The sequence below is a fragment of the Oreochromis aureus genome, linkage group 8, assembly GCF_013358895.1.
Source record: "Oreochromis aureus strain Israel breed Guangdong linkage group 8, ZZ_aureus, whole genome shotgun sequence".
Lineage (NCBI taxonomy): Eukaryota > Metazoa > Chordata > Actinopteri > Cichliformes > Cichlidae > Oreochromis > Oreochromis aureus.
Window position 1 is genome coordinate 22,235,974 of NC_052949.1, and position 25,253 is coordinate 22,261,226.

The 25,253-nt window shown below is 40.8% G+C and overlaps 1 protein-coding gene and 1 long non-coding RNA gene across 2 annotated transcripts in view; one reads left to right on the forward strand and one right to left on the reverse strand.

The window, feature by feature from the left end:
* shisa9a (shisa family member 9a) overlaps positions 1-24,939 on the forward strand; it is a 54,138-nt gene extending 29,199 nt beyond the window's left edge. The window contains exons 3-4 of the mRNA XM_039615992.1: positions 14,293-14,481; positions 23,915-24,939. Coding sequence (XP_039471926.1) covers positions 14,293-14,481; positions 23,915-24,789 — 1,064 coding nt within the window. The 3' untranslated portion in view covers positions 24,790-24,939. The remainder of the gene's footprint in view (positions 1-14,292; positions 14,482-23,914) is intronic.
* Positions 4,633-6,154, reverse strand: LOC120441359. Its single transcript, XR_005614013.1, has 3 exons — positions 6,033-6,154; positions 5,243-5,334; positions 4,633-5,150 (listed from the first exon to the last, which is right to left on the reverse strand). It is a non-coding gene; the product is annotated as an uncharacterized LOC120441359 (long non-coding RNA).
* Positions 24,940-25,253: the final 314 nt, after the last annotated feature.

Below are 25,253 nucleotides of genomic sequence, written 5' to 3' on the forward strand. Positions count from 1 at the left end.
AAACTGTGGAAGAGACCAAGAGATCCAAAGTGGTGTATAGTGTATGATGGTGTGAAGAAACACTCACTGCATCATGAGAAGTACCCAGCAGACTAGGCCTGTTGCAGTGTTAGTAAGGGAGGGTTCAGAGTCACTTGATCCTGCCCTGATTATAAGCTTTATAGAAAAAGAAAGTTTTAAGCCTAATCTTGAAAGTAGAGAGGGTGTCTGCATCATGAATCCAAACTGGGAGCTGATTCCACAAATAAAGGGACAGAAAGCTGAAGGCTCTGCCTCCCATTCTACTTTTAAATACCCTAGGAACACAAGTAAGCCAGCAGAGAGAGAGAGGGGCATAGCAGAGATCAGGTCAGGAAACACAGGGGTCAGCAATTATTGTGCCACTAAAACTTAAGCATGCATGAGCATGACTGAATGACTGCAACACGACATTAGGACCAACAGTTGTTTCGGGAGAAATACCGCACCAGAAGATCCCACTAGGGTTGCCTGTCATACTAATTAAAGCTTATTAAACTGTAACTGTCTACACAAAGCTAATGTACTGTTTGAGTTCTTGCTGATATGAAATTGCAGTTATTAGGCAGTACTCTGCAGCTTCTTTATATTCTAAACAATTTTTTTTCCTTTTGTTTTCGACCCGGAGTTCTCCCACACATCTGTCAGCACCCAGCAGTTGCAGAGGCTTTATGATTTTAAGCGTCTGATAAGCTGATCTTTTTAATCTGGATGTGTTATTTTACATTTCATTTGCTCACTTCCATCCAAAGTAGATGTCGCGAGTCCGATTTCTTTAAGTATGCAGTGAAGTCTGTGGCGGTAACATGCCGTTACAAACGACTGGCCACATCTGCCTGAATGCGGAGTGAAATTGCTCACGGGACAGCGATGGCCATTATTAGAATTGCTGGATAATCTGTGTGGGATTAGCTCCCGCACAGATAACCTTTAAAACACAACTCAAGTGGACTGAGATAAGCAGCTATCAGAGTGACATCTTACTATAGATTCAGTGACTTTCTGTAACAATGTCCTGTGAGAGTGCAGTCAATGCATTGTGCTTTGACAAGACAATACAATAGGCAGACAGTGGTTGAATCTTACTGCAAATGTTCCACCAACAGAAGAGAGGCAGAGAGAAAAGGAACAATAGAAATCGATAGCTCTCCAAAATAAGGGAGGTATGACGGAAAGCTCTAATCATAAAAGGGTGCAGGGGAAGTCATTGTGCTTTCAAAGGCTCAGGGAGGAACAATTAGGGTAGATAAGCTATTCCCTGTGCTATCATTTCCCTCCACCATTTCCCATGACAGACTTTTTAATAATAGTGTTTCTCTGCATCACACTCTTATCTGTTTAATGGTCAGTTCTCACGGGAATTACTCAGAGGTATGTGCTCAGCTTCGGAATTGGAGTCGGCTTGCATATTTCTCTGGATCTCATAAGGATTTCATGACGGCACCTCTCTCTGCCCCTTCCTGAGCTCTCCCTCACCATCTCTTCCTAAATAGGAGTGCTCTAATGAGTAAAGACAAAGCTAGCAGCATATGGTGATGATAATGAGATGAACAATGTTTGGAAAACAAGGCCATATATAAGGCTGAGGGGTCTGACACGCTGCTCGACAGAGTGCTGTGCACTGAATTTTGTACAGCAGCCTTCAGGCAAAGCTACATGATATATATTATTCATGACAATGCACGCCCAAGTCCTAAAGGCACTGTTTCTGGGCAAATGAATGACTGCTGATGCAGTGACATGCTTCTACTGTAACATTCTTTTATCATGTTGCAACAGGAGTTTTCACAGTCCTGAAGTCTGAAAAGTGGAGGTTTTGAAATCTCAAGTAACCCTTGGTCAGTGCAACAGACAAGTTTCAGATGTGTTCATTTGAAAAGACTTTAAGCTGAACTGAATCTTTAAAATATTTAGCAATTTAACATTGCAATAAACTACTATTGGTTCATGTTTATGATATTTATTGCACGGTCATCTGCATTGGTATTGTTGCATTTAGGAACTACAACCACTCATTGTACCGATCATCCACCAGCCAGGAAGCAGCACTGGATTGCAAGCACTGATGTGCATAAGTGTGTAAAAGTGTCCTACGCTCTGCTGGCTCAACAAGTGCACAGTTCCAGTCCTTGTCTGGCATTAACATCAGCACAAAAACCGTGTGCCGTGAGCTTCATGACATGGGTTTTTGTGGCGGACCAGCTCCTGTAGGGTGTAATGTGTAGGTGGCCCAGTACTTTTGTCCAAGTATATTTACATGAGAAACAGTCTCACAGACATAAATACCTGTCTTTAGTGCTAAGTAACTAATAAATTAAATTTTACTCACTAAAATATGCACAGACATCTTAGACAGATATGACTGCCACACAGTGAAAAATTTAGTGAAGCTCCATTTATAGGTTAAAAGTATCAGTAATAATGGCCCTCTGTTTTCTTGGTATCAGATTGATACCAGCATTTACTGTATTGCACAGCACTACCACCTTTCACTCAAAACTGCCCAGCCCTTAATATTCCAGCTCTTTACAGCACTTTAAGTTCAGCACCAGTAGGGAAAAATTATCTATTGAAAGCAAAACCTTTTTGTATTAGTCTTATCATTAAACATGCTTATTTCTTCTCTGCAGGTCAGTCTATGGTTGCTTGCTATGGTTAATTGCTTTTACAGCTGCATGACCATTCAGAGAATGTGCACACAGGCTTTATTTTTTAGCTCCTTGCAGGCTTTTAGCTGTGTATCTATTTTCATACACTTATGCATTACTTTTAGCTAACTGTTTACAGTCTTTCTATGTATACCTTTCCAACTCTATAATTACCCCTGAAATACCTGTAGCTTTTACTACTTACTCCTTGACTTTTGAAGCACCTCTAAAGACTGTGTGCTGTTTGCTTGGCTCTGGCAGAGGTGCAGAGCATCAGTGTCAAAATAGTTTCTTTCTGTGAGCTTTCTGGCCCTTACACATCAAACTCGCCTCCCCACTGCTGACAGCACCAGCAGGTAGCAAGACCCATGGAGCCTCGGACATCTGTTCTTCTCTAGCTGTCTGTCTCTTCTAGCAAACTTTAATGTTTATGCGGTATTATCGCGAGCATCTGATGGTTTTCCTCCCCCCGTGGCCTCCAATCACGCGGGCCTGACCCATTCACCTCAGGGCGTAAAAACTTCCCTCGCTCAAGCCCTCACCTTACCGCCCGCCATTCAAAAGGGGGGATTTTACAACCGGCTTCCAGTGAAATTCCCATGAGCTCAGCGGTCGTATAGAGAGGCCCCTGCTTGCTCTGTGATCCTCGCTGTCCTCCATGCTGCAGGCGAGAGATATGGGCCTGGAGGGATGAGGTCAAGACAGATGCAGCTTCTTATGCGCTGTAAACAGACAGCAGGGCTAATAAAGCGGAAGCTCTCGCACAGTCTCACACATAACCTGCTTACCATTTTCAGTGTGACTAAATATGCATATGCAGAGAAACACAGAGGACCCCACACACACTCTCTCACTTAAATGCGAGGAAGCGTGTGCATGCACTGCGTGGATGATCTCTGACAAGGCAGGAACTCCTAACAAATGATAAAGTAGACTTTTCTTTTTTTTCCAGTTTATAGGGAAGCTTATGGCACAATTTTCACATCATCCTTATGTCACATGTTAGATCAATCCAAATATCCATAGTATCGATACCAATACCGGCATCGGATCAGTGCTGTTCTGATTGGAGCGATAAGTTCAGTGTGTCACCCAATTAACTGTGTTGAATCATTTTTTTTCAAACATGCATTTGGAAAAATAGTGTTGACTGTCACATCTTTTTTATTTATAGCCTTTAGCATGTTTAAACAAAAGTGGACCTAAAGTGCTTTAGAGAGGCACATTTACATTCAGGTCTCCAAAACACTGAGTTTCAAAATACATGAAAAGCTAAAAGGAGTTATAATTTATATTAATTATTGTGGAAAGTAACAAATCACAGTGATTTTGTGGTAAATAAAATGTGTTTAGAATTTGCAAATTCATCATGATTCACCTCACAAATGATGACACGCTGCTCTCTCGACATAAATGCCCTTTATAGCTTATATAAGTATCGATATCAGCAATACTGGCTTTGTATTTACTTGGTAATTTGCAGCATGGCACAGCACTAGGTCTCAATTTCACAAAACAATACAGGCAGCAGCAGCTTTGGATAACTGCACATGTCTCATCTTTCATTTTCAGGCTCTATTTACACAGGTTTTTCATTGTCAGCGTAGACTTTTTCTGTCAACATTCAAAGTGCTTTATCCTGCCATGAATCATAAAATTGACTGTTTGCCAAACCGGAGCATGTCTTTCAATAAAACCTGTGCTTTTTTATTTATTTATTTATTGTGACTGTGCCTTACAAAGCTACTAGCATGTGACCTAGAACAAACTCAAAGGAGGCAAACAAGACACGTGAAGAATCAGCAGAGAGAGAGATGAACAGACAGACCGACAGAGCAGCAGGCAGCACAACATAGGTTGCATAACAATGACTTTTTTTCTTTTCTTTTTTTTCAGTACTGTACAGCCGGCCTGCCTGTTGATATGTGGGCGCGGGTGACTGCGGGACAATGCGAACTCGGCGTGTGCTGGAGAGCAAATACTACGCGAGAGAATGTTGTTGCCATGACAAGAGATAGAGAGAGAGAAAGATGAGTAACGACAGAGAAGCAGAGGCTCCAGCCGAAGCAAAGAAGAGGGTTTATCCACTTGCAGAGCGAGGAGAAAGAGGGAATAATAGATGAGTCAGCTGCTTACATTTTTTTTTTCTCAGCGCCGAATCAAACAGGCGGTGAAATTACACTGTACAGCCAGTAGCGATGGAGCCAGGCCAAGCATGAGATAGATAGAAACACTCCTACATACATGTGCTCTGGCTCTTTATTGATATCCGTGTCTGTCTTTATCATTTTTTTAAACCCTTCCTTTCCCCTGCGCACGCACAGCTGTACAGCACACATCAAGGGACACAGCCCGATGTGTCTGCTCTTATTTCCCCTCCTTCAGTGTGTAGAAGAAAAGAATACATTCTCGTCTGGGAAAGCTCAGATACCGTTTGCGCCCCGGGAGGATTGCCTCACAGCTCCATGCTGGATGTCTGGCTTCCTGCGAGGGAGAGAGAGAAAGAGAGAGAGAAGGCAGCTTTGAAATCGCCGTGCGCGCTCACGTCGTGCACTGCTGACTGCACTGTCTGTTACCTGGTGGTCATAAGCTCATCATCATCATCCACATGCTGTCTCATCAGCGCAGTCACACTCACTGTAATCCTGACAGCCCCTGCGCCTTCGCCCTGCAGTGTAAATTCATGTAAATGTCGACTTCTTTAATGCCAAAATGAAAAGCTCAAATGGTGGCATACATTTCAAACCAAACGCAACAGCTCCCCCCCCGCAAGCGCTTAAGCGGGCCCTCTGTGACACCTTCGTGTAAATAAAATCCCTTTCTGACTGTCAGTGATTGATGTGACGTAAGAATGATTCAACCTTAAGCTAATTTACAGACAGACCTTGTTACAGTAGATTTGCAAGAAGCCACAGTGTTTGTTGGGAGAGAAAAACAGCAGACCGGAAGCAATAAATATTTTATATTGGTCTGTAATCTTGCACAGTCAGACATCCATCTTGTCAAACTCGCAGAGGTCTGAGGAGAGTTGTGAAAACTGACCTATACAACAACTGGCTGTGATATGGAACACCTGCCGTTGGAAACAATGCAGGCTACCTGTTGGATTCAATTATGAGTCGGCGTTGTGGGCTTCCTGCATCAACAGCTCTTTCAAAAGAATTTCTGCACTTTCCCTCAAAACTGGCACAACATCGACTGAACACAGCTTGCAGCAAACTTTTTCAGCCCTCTGCGCTAATCCCACCAAGTCCTCCAGCTGATCATATTGGATTTTTTTTGTTTCTTACCCGTGTAAACATTCATGTATTTTCAGTTCAAAAGGGGGAAAAGGAGATCGGTGGAGTGGAGAAGGCATTGACTTACCTTACTTTAATCCTGGAAGCTTGTGTTGACCTGTCTCCTAGGAACAGTTATTTTTTATTTATTTATTTATAAGTTTTAGTCTAACATGCTGCTTACTTATTTCTCACTTGCTTTTAGGTGAGATTAAGACTGTACATGAAAGATGGATGTAGCAACAGTGACATCATCCAGCCTTCTGGGTGGGGCCATGTTTGTTGTGGTTCTTTTGGTTTTGTTTTTGTTTTTTGCCTACAGGGTAGGGTGCTAGGTCATCTGTAAACACTAGTAAGCTTAGTTAGCAAGTTGGAAACATAAAATAATAATACACCGCATAACACAGATATATCCTAATTGTGTTGACCAAATTAAATAATAACTAATAACTATTAAGTTGTATTTATTCTACAAACGTGAAGCACAAATCAAACAAAATGACAGATTGTATTATTATTATTAAATATGCTTCAACAAGCACCAACACCGCAAACATGGTAGAGAGTTTAGTGACTTACACAGACCTAACTTTAAGCATTAGTAAAAATCCAAATGGGCGAGTAAAGTTGTTACAAAAGGAGAAATTTGCTATAGAAACCATTTTTGTAACAGCTACCTTAGATTAAACTAACCTCAAGGCCACTTGAAGCTAGCTTTTTTGCGGCACTTTGGTGCTGAAGGTTGCTGCTTGAATATAGGTTTCAAAAAATACTTGCTTAGGGCTAAGAAAGGCTCTTGGTCTTAGCATTGTTTCCATTAAATATGATTAATTATTGCTAAATAACAAAAAAGTGCTAAATATCTCTTCTACTGAGACCCCCAAAGTGTAACTAAATTCATCTTCATATACGCTGGCAGAAAGCAGGCCTTTATCTATGCTTATAAAAAAGGAAAACACAAGCATAAAATATTCAAAAATTAAATTTAAAAAAGGTCACAAGCACAGCAGCAAATACCTAACGTGATTCATGGCTCCACTGTATGCTTTCATTCCACATATGATTTTTTAGACAGCGTTTTACAAAAAGATATATTTCACTAACCTTTTCTTTTCCTCACACACACAGGGTAGTAGCACATGGCAGCAGCAAGGCATTTCTGTGTTCTTTTGGTCAATAGTGAGCCACCTACAACAGAACACCAGTGAAATGAATAGGGAAGCATATGTTTTCTGTTATTGCTACTAGAGTAAAAGCTCCGGGAGAGGATTACATCCCCATACAGGATTATGTCCAAAGTCAACAATAAATACTTTCATTAGCATCCAAATTGGCTACTTCAGACACCACGGAGGGTTTTTAGTTATTTATTTATTTACATCATGACAGTGGGAAGACTTGCCAATTGTACAATAATTCATTTCCCAGTGTAAAAGTAAAAGGCAGGTTTGAGACTAAATCACAGTCTGCTATTTTAGTCCAAATAAAAAGACCTACTTTTTCTCTCTTTTAAAAGTAAAATGTAGTTTAAATGTAACCATTTAAAGCATAAAAAGCCCTCTCGAATCTTCCATTTTCACTGTATAAATTGGTCAAATAACAGCCTATTAACTCATTAAAAGGTTATTGATTGTGGTTGCAGTTTATTCAGCATGTCCTCTGCATTTCATACTAATTGCACTCAAACTGCAGATTTTGCAATCAACTGTGACCACGTCTGCTACATGCACATGCTATTTACCAGGTTACCCACTTGGTAAAATGGTTATAAAATAGTTTTCTTCCACTGGCACCACCATCATTCTAATCTTTCTGCTCTTAGATAAACATACTTTTTCTCCTGGCCTTTTTCGTAATCTCTAAAATCCTCTATTTGTGCTTCCAGCTTGAGGGAACTTTAACATCAATTTTTCATATATCTATCTTTTTCAAGACTCACTGAATTTTCCAAAGAGTTGTGAGTCGGTTCAGTAAAAATACTGCAAGATTTTTCCTAATTTACACTATTGATTCCCAACTGCATCTGATTTATTCTCATTTCTTTGTATGTTTTGGTTGCTGTAGCATTTGGTAAATCTCTGAGCATCAGGGGGGAGGAAAGAAAACTGGCTGTCACTGGTAGTAAAAGTCTGTCGTGACCTCTGAGAATCAGTTTGCTTCGGATCAGCTTGGTGAAGCACTGTGACCACACCACAGGACTCCCACTGCATCCCCTTTTATCATCCTGACAGACATCCCGGTGACAGCTGTCAGTCATCCTGGTGAATGGGCTCACAGTGTGATGTCACCTGGGTGCCTTGTTTGTTTCTGAGGTTCATGTGTGTGTTCTTTTTCACTAAGATCATAAGGATGAGAGGGTTTGATTGTGATGCATGCTGGTTCACAGTAAACTAGGGGAGAATAATAATGGGATCTATCATAGCAGCACTGTATAATAGATAGATGTTTATTTATTCATTTTCTTGAATGAGGCAAGGTTGCTCCCTGTAAAGGGAGACATTTTCTTGTAAGTAAACAGTCATAATGATGAAATCCAGTTGCAAGTTTACATTCCTGAGCCAGGTTTGGAGACAGGTTTAATTTCTCATAAAAGACTTTAGACTGGGATGGCAGTGGAAATGCTAGAGAATCATCCTGTTTTAAAGAGCTCTTCAGTGTCAAGTTAATCCTGCTGTCACTCCTTTAGTTTGTACACAGCGAATAGGAAGTATTAATAATTACTTCAGCAAGCGTCAGTTCCCAAATTATTAAAAAAAATATGGTGAATGATGCTGTTGTTGCTGCCACAGTTCAATTGAAAGTAACAACAATCATATGTGCAGTCATGCAAACTCACGATAAGACCTGTTCCTTCCTTGGATTAACCCCACAAACGGCGATAGGGAGATTAATTAATGCTCGTATTATCCCACTTTCCTCTCAGACTCCCAGGTTACTTGTGGTTGCTAGAATTTCCAAAAGTAAAACGGGAGGCTGTGGAACCAACTCCCAGTTAGGTATGAAGAGAGAGACACCCACTCTTACTTTTAAGATCAAGCTTAAAATTTACATTTTGATGAAGCTTGTAGTTAAGGCTGGATCACGTGATCATGAATCATCCCTTAAAGCTTTTTATACCCACCACATGATGCTTTGTGAATGGTACCGTGACATTAAAGTGACTTCACCATGCCTACCGGTGTTTCTGCCAGCTGTGCGCCTCTCAATTTTTGTCACCTGGCTTGAGCTGAGATGAAGACACTAGTAATAGTTTACCACCACTTTAAGGATATAACAGTAAAGAAGCTCAGAGATTCACAGATTATACAGAGGAAGATGTTTCAACACTTTGAAAAGATGTCAAAGCTTTATTTCCGGCTTTGACTTCTTCACTTCCTATAACAGTGCAACAGCTATTGTTCAGGAGAGTACTGCAGCAGCTACCTGAGCCTTAACAGCGAGCATGAATGGATGTGCATGTGTGATGACGTTACTGGCAGCATGTGAAGCAACCAATGCTGCAGATATACTGGGGCCATAAGTTATGCCAGGGCATTTTCCATGATGCACTGAGCACTTCAGAGAGAGCCACTACTGAATGTCTGCTCTCTTTCTCCTCATCCTCCAGCCGGTTGTGGCAGATGGCTGCGCCTCCCTGTTCCGGTTCCTGTTAAAAGGGAGTTCTTCTTCCACACTGTGGCCAGGTGCTTGCTTATAGGGGATTGTCTGAGGGTTCGGGTTCTCTCTGTAATATTTTAAGGTCTTCATCTTACAATATAAAGCCACTTGAGGCAGATGTTGTTAAATGGGAGCACATATAAATAAAATTAAAGTAAATCAAAGCATTTACATAGAATCACAATTTTAGAATCGTGTGATTTAGTCATTTGCATGACTGTTTCATGGAGTTGTAGTGACTGAGCTCATGGCAGAGGGGAGGTGCACCTGTGCTTTGATGAGGTATTGAATTTTACAAATGTGCTCCTCAGCTAGACAAAATCCATTATGAAATGAGAAAATTGGTGACCTCATGCCAGCCATTTTGGCCTCACATGAAAAATAAAACAGCATACCAGCTTTTATCTTGAGAGAGAGAGAGAGCGCTTCGGGATCATAACTCAGTGTCTTCGGTGCTGTTTCTTCCTTAGTCATGGTTGTCTCTCTCCTTCTCTTCCTCACAGTTTACCCCTCCCGCCCACCACAGCCTCACTTTTTGCAGTGAAAGTCATCTCGCCTTAAGTGAACCCGCATTGCCAAACCCTTACAGTAAATCCCAAAGTATTTAACCGACAAGCGCATCATCGTCATCTGTGTATTTGGCAAGTCCAATAAACTTCTCAGAAAATGACTCAACCTTGCATTTTCCAGGCCGCTGTTATCTATCCAAACTAGGATGTTGGTCCATTTTTCATTTCACACAACACCGTGGGACATTTCATCACATCAAGGAATCTCGTGTCTCAGTCTTTTCTACAAGGCCTCACACTGGCTCTCACTTTGATGCTCTTTTTAATTGTCTCCACTCTCGCCGTACCTTGTCAGTCACAGTGTCTGTTAAGAGTGCGTGCGGTTTGAGCCAGCGCCAGGGCTTAAGTGTTTAATTAGTAAGAAGAGAACTTGCTTCGCCTTGACAATTGAGCTGTGCAGATTTTAAGGACTTTGAGCTCGCCCCGTGACTCGAAACCTCGACGACGAGATGAAACAGGGAGAGAATGACTGGAGGAAATCGATGTTGTCGGGCTGAAGCTTCACAGTTTCCCCACCTCAGTTTGCCATCTGTATGAACACCTTTAAGAGGTGCTAAAAGAAAAGTGAGAGGAGGACTTGGGAATATCCATCGTTTCCTTGTCTGTTTGCCCTGTATTTTTTACCTTAATGATTTCCTTTTTTTATCTAGCTTCTTTCGATATTTACAAACCACCCTCATATCTCTGTCAGCATCGTTTGAGACGTTTTCTCTCTTTTCTCCTCACGTATCCTCTCCATTTCCCGCATTTCAGTTTTTCCACTCTCTAATTCCTCACTCTTGCTCTCTTGTCTTTTACGTTTACTTTCCTTCTCAAATTATCAAGTGACAGCATTGGGGCTTTTAAGAGAATGTATTCACTTAGTAAGTATACCTTTGACTTCAGTAACAGGAATTTGCAATTATCTGTCAGGCTCAGTGCAGCGAGAGAACAATTCCCACATTATGTTTTAACATTCGGCTGCAGTTTAAAGTCAGACTGTGCAGCTCTGGTAGAGCAGTTGCCCATTTCTCAACCCACTGCACATCTTCTGAAATCTAATTATCACTTATTTAATTAGAGGAAGACATTACAGTTAGCCAATTCCGCAATACTGTAATTAATATAAGACATCTGCTACTTCCTACACCATAAGCATTAAACAATAAATAAATAAATAAGGGAAATACAGTCACATGCTTCTGTGCAATATAGCAATAGCGAGATGAAGTGCTAAAAGTTGCCACAGGATTTATGAAGAGATTAGTGAGTCATACTTAACTGAAAGTAACCAGACAAATTGTTAAATTGAAGCTAATTAAAGGTAATGGATAAATGTTTAATTTGGCTGACTAAAAATAAGGGATATGTAGTTGGCTGAAAATAATGGATAAATGGTTGAAATTTTAAACACTTAAAATAATAATATGCAATTGAGCGAATGACTTTAAACATGTAAATATAACTAAAATAAAAAATAAACTGTAAACAAAAGAAAGCCTAAAAGACATTGACATGCAATGACTTTCTCTGTATCCCACACAGTTTACATGCAGTAGGATGAAGTTTGCTTATCTGATTCTATCCCCCTTAATACTATTCAGTAATTTACAATCAATGTTCATTGATATACAATCAGATAATATACATGCATAACTATATAAACACATATAATACAAACAAAAAACAATATAAATAAATCAAAACTACAAAACTACACTTTAACATCAAGTTATAAACGGTCTGATTAATCCCTGTATTTGTTAAAATAATCTCTTTATATTTGTTTTTTTAAACTGAGCTTAACTGAGGATTTGTCCTTTCATGAACCTCTTTGAAATCCTCTTATTGTACATTAAAAGTTTCTTCCTATGTTTTAGGAAATTTACAGAATCTTTTAATCCATTACTTATCTGCATTCACCCTCTGCTTTATGGACGGGCCCCGGGGGTCCAGACTGGTCCATAAAGGTGACTGTGCTGCCTCAGCTCGATACAACCGAAGTAATTTTATAACTATAAGTAAAATTAAGTCATAAAATGTGGTATTGAAAATAGGAACAGCCATGCCCACGTTGAATATTCTGGTAATAATTGTACCAGCTTGACTGAGGAGGACACTGATTTTGGAGCATGTGCATGTCAGACCTTGGGATGTTGTCTGGTCTTTATATAAATTATGTCTCTTAGGAACTAAAGTAGGTCATCATTAGCTCGTGAGGCTCACTTAAAACTTGAGAAGAACAAATATACTATGCACGTACTGTTAATACATATACTGTTCATAATGTAGCTTTAAAGGGTTGTCTAAGATTGCTGTGTAGACTATAAACACGGCAGTATTAATCTGCCCACCTTTTTGTCCCTTTCTTTTCTTTTGTAATGAAATAGCAAAATGAGCTCAGTCCAATACCCCATGTCAAAGTTTGTCACTTGTCCAGTCCACCTTCTATGACGCAGTAAAGCAAACTGATATAAATCCTGCCTAATCCTTAGTTTAGCACACTCTAACACTGAGCAACTGCTTTGTTTAAATCCAGATGCGGCTTCACGGTCAATATTCCTTAGCTAGACCCACTTCTGCTAACTCTAACTCTAAAATGTCTCAGTTATAAACAAAGAACAAAAAATGCTGTTCTGTTGGCTGCAAAAGCATCCCATTAAAACTGGTGCCTGTTGCTTTCGAAGGACAACGGTTGTGCTGTGATTTCAGCTCATTTACATGTAATAAAATCACTCAGAAATCTAAAAAGAAAAGAATGTCTTACTGATGTGACTCAGGCTGCAGTCACGAAGCGTAGAGACTGGTTAGCAACCACCTGGTGAGCACCAGTTGGTAAATCTCTGCTGATTTAGAGAATATGCTGGAATACACATGATCAAATGATTCTGGAGGGTTGGCATTTGAAATATAGTCACATGATATGAAAATAGAAAAAAGCTTTTTTTATGATAAAAAAAAAGTCTAAAGGCACCAATAAATGCTTGATATATTTCCTTTAAGTAACTTTACACTCACTGAAAAACTTTCAATCCTATAGTCTAGATCAGGGATGTCAAACTCATTCAGCTGGACCAGTGAAACTGCCTTTTACAGTTACAGACATACACATATAATCCTTGAGATAACTTAATAAATGAAAAAGGAGCACAATTCTAACAGTATGTCTCAGTTTTTCTACAAAATATAGAAATGGTGCTGTAGTAAATGAAAGAAATGTGTCAGCATGACTTTTTGGGCTTAAGCTGTAAGAAATAAATGTGTAAACTTACAGAGAAAGTTCTGGTAGCTCACTGCCCAGACTGTCTTGTTTTTATAAAACAGAACATTTTGATAAATTCACAAACACTCTCCTTTTTTTGTTCTTTTTTTATCTTTTGGACCCGTTGTAAAAAGGAGACATTTGTGTAGCAGATAGTGAAAAACAGCAACTTCTCTGTCATTTATTGTTTATCTATTACAGACTTTGAGCTAGCATGAATGGCGATGGGGGAGGTCTTTATCAGGCAAAGCTGCGAAACGTATTAAAATGCATTTCAAAGCCCAAACTTAGACCCTCATTCACATTTTCCAAATCTCTCCCGGGGGCCAGATTTGAACCTGTGCTGGGCCCATTCTGGGCCCTGAGCCTCATGTTTGACACCCTTGGTCAAGACATTGCAATATTAAAGCAGTTCTGAAACAGACAGTTCTGAATCATGATGAGTGCAGCTACATAAAGGACCTCTGAGAGAACTAGCACAGTCTAACTGGCAGATTTAGACTAATTCATCAGATGTGCAAAGAAAATCTCTGGACTAATAAAGACATTTTTTATTCCAGGAGGAATATTTCAGTTGTAATGGTGACATAAATGTAAGAGCATGTCATGGAAATTTACTGGTAAAATCCCAAAAGATAGAAATTTGTGTATATTAGTTGAGAGCAAGGGACAAAAATATCTCAGTCAAGAAATCATGTATTTTAATAATAATTTTAAAAAGAAATTAGGATATGTAAGCAGATGCTGGAAAATGTGATTGAGAGTTTTTCCAGTCAAGCTGCCCTTTCACCAATCATTTGGCCAGCGAGGGCTCCTCTGGTGCTGTACTGGAGCTTTAAATGTTATTGTAACCTTGTGCTGTTTCGTGTCCCTGTTCACAGAGGGTGGCCAGATTAACAACAACGTGGGACCGGCTTCAAACATGGGCCAGCAGCACCCTTACCCTGCCCTCGGCCAGCTGTCTCACGTCTATGAGCAGCAGCAGCAACAGCAACAGCTCCACCAACAGCAGCAGCAGCAGCAACAGCAGAACAAGGATCTCAACAAGTATGCCTCTCTGAAGGCTGTAGGTGAGTGACTGCCAAGTTTCGTATTTTTTTTAGTGGAGGGGGGTTTAGATGAAGGAGAATATTTTTACAGTTTGTGGTAGGCAGTAAGCATGATGTTCTTCTGTTGGTAACTCTTACGACTATAGCAGTGTGTAGATTAGCAGTAAAACTTAAGGCTGGGGCCTTGTTAGTGGAGTCATCGTGATTCATCCCAAGCCCTGGATGTGGTGTAAGACATAAACGGCTTATACATAAATATTTTTTTTCCCCTGCTTACTGGGGATTTATTTAGTGGGAAATTTACACCATAGCTACGCCGTAACCTCAAATCTCTTTTAAAATCTTACGCCATGCACCTCCCTAGAAATGTAACTACACTTCAGGTCAGTCCGCAACTACTGTGACTGATCTGTTCAGTATTGTTAATGCCTTCTGTGCATATCCAGCAACTTTTTGTCCACTGTTTTTGAATTTATCAGTGACAGAATAACAATCGTCACCTTAGTATAAGGAATAATAATCATAGCATCAATGTAGGGACTGAAAAATCTCAGCAAATTCCTGGAGGTAGAATTCTGAAGCTATTACAATGGACAAGAGGAAATGTAGCCTATAGAATTACCAGTTTAAGCAAACGTATTATACAAAGAAATTACATAAAAACAGTGGCTCACATCCTTAGTGGTGTTGTGCCAAACATCGATTTTTAGCACAACACCACCAATGATGTGAGCCACTCACATAGGTACAGTAATGTCATAGGCTCTACAAAAGTTATAGGCCTTAAAGGGGAATTAATACAGTCAACTTCTATTTCACGTTCCTTCTTGGACTGGGGAACATCCTCACAGTTTAAGTTCCCAGTTCAAAATAATCCTTATTTACCTTTGAGAGGGCTTCGGGCAGCCACCCCATTGTCTAAAATCAGTTTCCTTCCCGCTCACTTTAAGTTGACCTTCTCCTGATGCTGGCCGTGTTTAATATCAGCTTTTTATATTTTACATCACAGTGGATACACTTTAATGCATGCCACCAAATTCAGTGAGTCAGCGGCTACAGCAGCTGATCTAAAGTTGCCTCATCACCATACGTTCTTTGGCAGTCACATTGCTATTTCATAATCTGAATTCATTCGAGGCCGACACGCAAGTGTTTCCAGCGAGCGTTTGTCGGCTTGTTTATGCTAGACAGGTACTCTGCCTTCACTAGATTCAGAATTCAGCCCACTCACGACAGATACAATCTACAAATGCATCTAGATGTCTGTGTAAACAGCTACGGGATGCTATTTGTCTGCATTTGCTCCCTTTTATTTGAAAAATGACCGGACAGATCGTGTTTTGTTCTTTTTGAAAAGCCTATCTGTCCAGCATGTCCAGCAGCACAAAGTAAAACTGATTGTGATGACAAATGCATCCTGTATTGTCAGTGGTATTCCCTACACTACCGTGGCCCTGACTCATCTCCAGACATGTTACAGTAATAGATTATCCTGCTCGTTTGTGCTGAGTAATACTTTGTGCCCCTGAAGCAAGAAGAAGACGTGTCATTATTGGTAGCAGTATATGTCACTGCCAGCGAAATTGACAACAGAGAAAGACTTGAATGAGCAATGAATAACAAGCGGTAAATGAACGCATCATTTTTAAGCTTAAAGGATTACACCAATAAAAGCACAGGAGTGAAATAGTGGTTAACGCTGTCATCCCTGAGTCCTGAACTTGGCAACTTTATTGTTTGATGGTCTATTTTTATAATTCCCAGAAAAGTGGCCAAATATAGACATCAGAGGATGCCTAGATATTTTCAGCACAGCCACAGTTGTGTTTGATTGCAGGAAATTGTTCAGTTATCTAAAACGCCAGCAGAAAACATCATGGTGTCAGTCTGCGAGAATCAAAGAACAGAGGCATTCTTTCTTAACTCAAAATTTCGTGCCAATATTCAACAAGGAGGAATAAAAATCCATCAGACAAGCCAGTTTCCCCTGAACACATCCGTGCATTGCAACCGCAAACTGTGCTGCAGTTTGAGTGCGGCATACAAACCCACTGTTTCTCAAAAAGTTTTTTCCTTCGTCTTACTGCACATAAACCCAACAGATGGATGCAACACATGCTCTGGGGATTGTGCGCGGCATTGTGGGAAATGAACGAAATCTCTATCTGTTGGGAAAACAGATGAGGCAGGTTGATGGATAATAGGTACAAGAGAATTCTAGCAATGTTATGGAAATTCATGCTATAAGAATACAAACTGAGAATATTGTCCATAGATTGATTTCTCTACAATAAACTAATGTTTTCAAACTGTTTCCTTGGAAATATTAAAAATAAATGTAAAAGGAAAAGGTGGCCTAAAGACATTCAGCCTGTATCTATATCCTGTAAGTCGAACATTAAGATATGACCAATTCCCAAGCATGAGTGTTGTGAAAAGTAATTTGTTTGGTTTTTTTGTTTTTCATCCATTAAGAATTATTCCTACCAGAGAGGCTGGTCTGACTCTTTCAGACACTGCTGATCTACTTGAATCTTTAGGGAATGGTCTGCAAAAGAGAAAATATCCAGTGAGCAGCAGTTCTCTGGGCTTGTTGATGCTAGAAGTCAGAGGAGAATGGCCAGACTGCTTTGAGCTGATAGCAAGTGTCTGTTGGCGTCACTGTGCTTTGATACCCATTGTTTCCAATGGCTTGCACTGTGCAAGAATGGTTTGCTGAACAAAGCACAGCTTTCGCTGTAGTCATTTACCATGTCACCAGTACAGAGCCTCACCACGTTCAACCAGCGCATATAGTATGTAAAGTACGTAAAGCCCATGAGCAGGTGCACAAACTGTGGTCCATTTGCTCAACCTAGTTGTCAGTGAAGCATATACGCTTACTTTTTTAAAGGGGTCATTAGTCCATGGTGCCATAGTGCTGGGCTCAACTTAAATGAGTCATATGGATCTGCCCACTTCTATCCCCACTACCCGCAGGGTGGGCTATAGAGGTCTAGTACTATGTGGATCAGGCATCGATCAGGGGCAGAGGCCTTGCCAGCTGCCAGAACTGGTAGACAAAAGTGGTTCTGATGGGGGCAGTTTCTACAAAAATGTAGCGTTTTATGAATTTATTGCAAGTCCAAATCAATTTATGGTTCAGCTGATACACATCCAATTGGCAAATCTCATAAAGGTCTTGCTTGGTCTCTACCTTAAAATATAAAGCGCCTTGAGGCAACTGCTGTTTTGATTTGGCGTTAAATATAAATAACTCCAAGATATAAATAAAACTGAATTGAATTAAACAGAGGATACACAATATAAGTTACTTTAGTTGCCTACAACCATTTCACATCTGCAAGCTGCTTTGCAACCCACCTTCATCCTAGCCCCCATATTCATGCTGTTTCTGATGTAATCAGTGCGATACATGTTGTTATTCCTGCTCTTTTCGGCCGGGGTGTGTCTTAATATTCCTCTGTCTTCTGCAGCTTTTTGTGGTAACACAAAAATCTTGTCACATATAAACTATTACAGATGTAAAAAAAAAATCATTTTACAAACTAAAAGGTCCTGACTAAGTTTTTTAAAAGTCTTTTTAAAAAAGTATTAAAACTATATGTGCTACATGTTCAGTAAAAGTTCTGGGTTTAAACCTCTCATCAGCCAGGTTTTCTGTGTGGAAGTTGCATGTTTCCCCTATTTGTGCAGGGGTCTCGTCCAAATCCTCATGTTTCCTTCCAGATTCCAAAGACATACATATTAGGTTGACTGGTTACTCTGAACTGAGTGCGGGGTGACTATGACCATGAATGGTTGCCTTTTTTGTCCTATTAAGGACTTGGCAACCTGTCCAGGGTGGAGATGGGGTGGCAGGTAGAGCAGGTCATCCACTAATTGGAAGGCTGGTGCTTCAATCTGCTCCAGTCCGCATGGTGGAGTATGCTTGCGCAAAATACTGAACCCCAAGTTGGGATGTGAATGCTAGACAGAAACCACGTATGTGTAGAAAACAGTGCACGCATGAATTTGTGTGAATGTTGTATGAAGTGCTTTGAGTTCTCAAGAATAGAAAAGCATTATATAAGAACCAGTCCACATTAGCCCATCCACTATATCCCATTCCACTGTCATGATGGAGAACTTTAACTACAAGGTTGACAGAAAAGGTTGACACAAACATCAGCGTTCAGTGTCAAACTTGTAGAAGATAGGAGGCAGTTACGCCATGTTTTATAAGAAACACAATGCAGAACTCTTTTTCTGGCTCTTCATCTTTAATGAAAGCACAGATCTGGGTGCATTTTGGATTTGACAGCTTAAGAATTAGCTTTGCAAAATGAAATGTCATCACCCAAAGGCTAATACGACTCCAGCACTAATAAACAAGACTGGCCGACCAGCACACACTGGCACGCTTTACAAAACTTCCAGCCAGCTCTGTTCAGCCAAAGGAAATAACTCTGCCCACAGTTAGTCGTAATGACATCCGCCAGCAGTTGGGGATCATTTTTTTCTTTTTTTCTTGGAACAGAAGCAGTTGTTTTCCTGTGATTGAGAGATGATACACTGCTTTACTATACCGTAACTTTTTTTGATTTGAAAGTTGGGGTATGTAATCCTTTTTTATTGTTGGCATCTACAAGAAAACTTCACACTTTTCCTGTTAGGTTTCCAACTATAACTTCATTGATTTTATGATCTCTATGGTGGATTATTATTCTAAGGCAGTATTAACTCTCAGCAAGTTGACTTTTTTAATGTACTGACACAGTCTGAAAGCAGTGACAGCCTGTGGGCCATAAAATCAATATGAAAAGCTGCGCTGCATGGCTTTTAAAATGTCTGGAGGTAACGTAAACTTTCATAAATTGAGTTAATGTGATAAAATGTACAAAACTACTCTTGAGGTTCATTAACAATAAGCACTTTTATTTTATTTGGGTTTTTACAAGCCTCTTTTTAATTTTCTTCACCCACACCCTCCTCCAGTACCTTTCTGTAGCCGTCGTTTCCTCTTCCCTCCCACTGCTCCCATTTTCCTATGAACTCCGTTTTCTTCTTTCATATCAGTCCCTTTATCACTCATCTCCTGCCCTCTGCATTTTTATCTCACCTTTGCTTTTTGCTTCTTTTGTCTTTCTTTCCCATTATCTCTTCTTCACCCCGACTCCACCCCACCCTCAATTCATCAAGCTCCATATCGCTCCTTAAAGAACCATTGGGCTGCTAATCTTGATCCTCCTTTATAGGGGCTCATATTTGATTCCATTTCTATAATTGAATGGAGGTCTCTTCCCTTCAGGCTCATGGTTGACTGACAGTTTTCCATTTTCCAAGTGGTATTCAAAGATTCACCTATGAAATGATTGGAAACCTGTACACACAGCAACCCAGGATTCCAGTAGGCAAAATGCCATTACCTTGACTTCAGTGATGGGAATGTGACACACAAGCTATGAAAATTGCATGTGAGGGGGAATAATGGAGACAAAAAGAAAATGTGCAAGTGGCAATCTCAAGGGCTGGAACACAAAACCAATGCAGGAATGACAAACGCTGTTTTTGCTAAAGTGGACACATAAAGCTGGCCCTAAAGGCAAATCAATCAGCATAACCTTGACTCTAAAATACATGGAGGTTAATCAATCTAATCTAAATCTGATCACTTCAAACACCAAGATGGTGAGTAGTCCACAAACTAGTAGTTGCATCCAAGCTAGAGATCGGAAATAAATGGCAGCAAAAGAAATCTGAATAGCTAAATTATTCTCCTCGGATACATGCTCTGGTGTTTTCACTAACTGGAAATGGAACTAGGTCTTAAGCACTACTTTCCCAGCATCCTCCATAACAGCCTTTCCTCTTGTTCTTTAATTGCTTCTGCCATTTTAATGGCCGATGATCCAGTTGAGAAGGCCCTCTCCTGTCAATCAATAGCCATCTCCACTGTCCCTCTGTGCATCTCTATAAGGTCACTTTATTGAATTTTAACAGCAAACAAGGCAAAAACCAACCAAGAAAGATCCCTGGATGCAGGCCTGCAACTCAGCCTGAGTACAAATGACCAATTATGGCCCACTTCTATTGTACAAATGCTCTGCTGTAGTTAATGACTGTCCTACATCCAAGAAGATTCCCTTGTTCTTACATGCTGGCTAATAAGTCAGTTTTCCAAGTGCAGTAAGCACAGTAAATCCTAGGTAATTAGGGCTAGTTTTATTATTATCATTTTTTTAGACTTGCACATAAGTGGACAGAAATCACCAGAACATCTAAAAGCATTAACATTTAGTTATTTGCCTTGTGTGTTTTTCTTTCTTTTTCCTTTTTGTCCCTGCAAACATGCAGCTACATTAAGCGCTGATTTTAAAGCAGATTATACCCTCTTTTGTTTTTTCTTGTTTTTTTAAGCTGATTGTTGTAGCCGCACTCCACATGCACATTCATTTTAATGAGGACACTTGAGACACTTGCAAGTGTCAGTTATATGCTAAGATGCCGGCTTTAATATACTGCGATGTAGAATACATTTAATAAGAACCTAATAATAATCATACAATTATGTTTTCATATAACAAATGAAATGATCACAGTTGATATTCAGTCTTACTCGAGTACTCAAGATATTGAAATGTCAACCGCCTAGCATCACTAAGGAAAAAGTCATTTGGCGTCTTTTGGATACCATGAATAAATCATGATCAAAATTTGATTGAAATCCATCCATTAGCTGCTGAGGTATTTCAGATTTCATAATCTCTAGGATTTTATAATGAGACGCACGCAATTTGCATTGCCAGCTTTAGTCATGCACTACAATTACCAACCCTTAGTCACTTTGGGAGATAGTACCGCTTTTTCCGCGGCAGAGATAGTAGCTAATAGAAAGCACAGGTGTTGATTGCGTCTCAGTGATGCATGGAACACGGTGTTATTTTGTAGGAGAAAGCAGTCTAACACCATTGCACAGTTACAAAGAGTTTCTGGAGTGGGAAAAAAATAAACCTCACAGACAGAAAACTCCATTTAAACCCAGACTAATGGATGTTTTTTGTTTAGGATGGCAGCACTGTGACAGCAGGATCCACCCACTTATAGTGAATACTAAAAAAAGGTCTTCAAATTTGGGTAAACCATTGGAAATTTGAAAACGTTTTAGAGACTTCAAGAACTAATAATCCCTCCACCAAATTGGCAGTAGACGACCTAATTGCCTAACAAAAAGCAGATTGATATACTGGTCTAAACCTAATAAGGTTTTTATGTTACTGGCACTGTGGGACTTCACGAAGCAGTTCTCAGTTTTTTTCCCCTGATGTATAATGTGTGCGAGTCTCTGCAGGACACTGCTGTTCTCATGCAGAGGCATGCTGAGCCCACGCTGCGTAACAGTGGCGTTTTTCCGTTTCCACTCACGTACACGGCTGGATGCGTGCACCATCGAGCTGACTACTGCCGGATTGATTCACCTGTCGCCTGAGCAAGTTTGATCCCCAGCGGCAGTCTCACAGCGACTCAGCTAGTGAGGCTGTGGTCTCCCACCACTCCCTTACCTACAAACCGCAGCGGCTGCGCTTGCTATCCGTTCGCAGGCCCGCGTTAGTTATTTCTCTTCAGCGTTCGCACAGCGATAAACGAGATTTATAGTTACAGCGGCAAAGCAAACTCACTGAGTGTGTTAACTTTATCTTCAAGGACGTAGCGGCAACAAGGGACTGAAGAGTAATGACTCAACTGTGAAAGTGAATCTGACAAAAAAAAAGGTCACATTTCGCAGTGATAAGAGAGACTGTAGCTTGGTGACACTGACTGACAGAGAGAGGAATAAATGTGAGCCATTAACGCTGACTGCTCCAAGGCTGAAGAAACACACACGGATACACACACACAGATATAGAAGATGCAACAGATAGAGGAATCTGTAAGTCAGGAAACAGACACATTCTGGGTTTTGTTTGACTTTTTGTTCATACTTTTGACAAACAATTCGACACAATGGACTCTAGAGTATAAAAGACAACATTCTCTGGAGGGACAAATCATACTTCTGCGTCTGGTTTTGGTGGTTGCCAGGAGAACTGCACCTCTCTGACTGCACTGTGATAATGATTTGCCTGAATTTGGAAAAATACTCAGTCAACTTTACTGTTATGTCACGACAATAATGTGAAAAATTTATACTTTAAAATGTGAAATTTGCATGTGGTAGTTCGTTTAAGCTAGCTTTGTAGCACTTACCTTTGCTTTAATGATGAACAATTTCGCGTTCTTCACCTCCCACACAAAAAGATTATTTACCCATCAAAATCAAAAATACATGTAGCTGTCCATACTTTAGAAGCTTTCATCCTGGCAGCAGTGGAAGGTGAGCAATTTTCTACAAGATAAGCATAGATGTCACTGAACTGGAGCTTTTGGCGAGATGTTGCCATTTTTAGGGATTTAAATTAAGCTGTCGAGCAAAATACGGATCACAAGTCACCAACATTCATAGTTTCTCTTCATGTCTTTGTTTTTCCTTCATGGATAGATGATCCAACTAGTCTTGTAGTACACTTTTGTCTTGCAGTACCAGGGACTATCTACTATTTTCCATCATGATGCAGTAATGTTTTGCTGGCCTGGGTAGTTAGTCGGTCACATGACTGAAAACTATGGATGGATTAAGAATGGATGTCTCTCAAGTTCATATGTGTGTACACATGTGTAAAGGCAGATAACCAAATGCTTTTCAAAACATATTTGACAGATTTAAAAGTACTGAATGTAAAAAAAAATGTCTACAACTTTGAAGGCATTCTCAAAAATGCACTAGTTGAGCGTACACTGAGGTCTGATTGAAATCTTCCCTTAATCTTATGACATAACTAGAAAAAACTTGCACCGAGTTAGAAAAAAATCACCAGTATCATGCCTCATTATTAGCCTCACAACTTTCTCCCAAAATTTCTTCCTTCTTTCTCATGTTGAACTCCTTCCCACCACGCAAAAATTAGATGTTTTCTTGGCTTTAAAAGGGAGGAAGAGGCGAGCTGGAGGAGAGATTCTAGGCTTTTCTTTTGATTTCACTCCTCCAGTAGCAGCACGGGCCTCTAACATGCAGGCGTTAGCAGTAGTCCTGACACTCTGCTTGGTCAGTTAGGTGAGGCTGACTAACAAAGTATAGGGGCTTGTTATATGACCTTCTTATACTGTGGGTGTTAAAACTGATGCAATATCCATATTTCTGCTTTCTGTCTGTGTGTGCTCATAGTGATGTGTTATCTTATGGCTGATCAGCAAACTGCTGAAAGTCTTATTTTTTGATTCATTCAATAAAAAAAATATCTTACATGGTGGCAAATGGCCAATTTGAAGAAAGTATATATCGTTTAATTCAAGATTTTAGCTCTGCTCTGTAGCAATTTTTTGTGCCCACTTAGTGTTTCATTGCTTCTCTTACTCTCTCTCTCTCCCACTCCTTTAGCTGCCAAGTACAACGGCGAACTGTACAACAAGCGTCGGCTGATGGTAGAGATGCCAGCAAAAGGACTTCCTCTGCAGCCCATGGGCAACTCCCGACCGTCCATGGGCAACATGTCATCAGTGACTCCTCAGATGACCACCAACCCCATGGCTTCAAACCCTATGAGCGTCAACTCTATTAACCCCGTCATGACCCCAATGACTTCAATGACACCCATGACCTCGCTCACCCCAATGACTTCTATGACTCCTATGACTTCCCTTACCCCTATGACCTCTATGACTCCTATGACTTCTTTGGGTCCACTGACTCCAGAGCCAGTGGCCACTTATGTCACCGAGATGCCCAGCATCTCCTCTGTCTCAACCCTGCCGACAGAACGGCACATAGCCGCTGGAGGAGGAGGGGGTCACAAGCCAAACGGCCAGAAGCCCAAAGTCAGCCATGGTCACACTGCCCACAGCTCTCACAGCTCTCACAGCTCTCACACTCATCTTCACAGCCACAGTAGCAAGCCACCAGGACTTGGGGCTACCTCCCTGGCACACATGGCGGGGACCATGCCAGGTGGCACATCCCTGGGCATCTCCAGGGCTGCTGAGACTGTCATTGGCCACGGCTCAGCTACAATGGGCCGCCCACTGGCGTACAGTTCCAACACAATTGCGTCCTCACATGCGATGGGGCTGGGGCTGAAGGGCTGGGACGGGACTGAGACGGTGGGCCGGAGGAAGACCTATGGGCACAAGAGGCCTCAGTGTACCATCCTGGAACCGAACCAGCTCCACAGCACTAGAGGCCACAGCCACAGCCAACACTTCCTCCCCACACAGCCCTACTTTGTGACCAACAGCAAGACAGAGGTGACAGTGTGAGAGAGAAAGACAAGAAGAAATAAAAAGAGAGGAACAGGATGCATGTGGAGTGGTGACACGAGTAATCTCTGAGTGGAGATACAGTACCAGCTCTTGAGATGTTCAAACGTGCAGATCTTCACGTGTGTTTGTGTGTAGAAGTCGAGGGTCGTTGGTTTACTGTGTCCGAGTGGTCCTTGTTTGACAAACAAAGTTCACGACGAAATCTCTCTAAAAGACCTTTGATATTAAAAGGACGGCCCCCGAGTAGGTGGCATCTGTAACCATACTAACAAAGAGCCTACAGAGCAGGGATGTCTTTACACTTGTGGTGATATTAGAATGTTGTCTCACAGCTAATATCTACTCCGTAATGATACAGATATTGGAGAATTACAGTGCGACTGCTCTCAGATGGGAAACTGCTGATAAAAAAAATGGATTGGTTTAACAAACCAAACCTGAGAAGCAATATAAGGGATCAG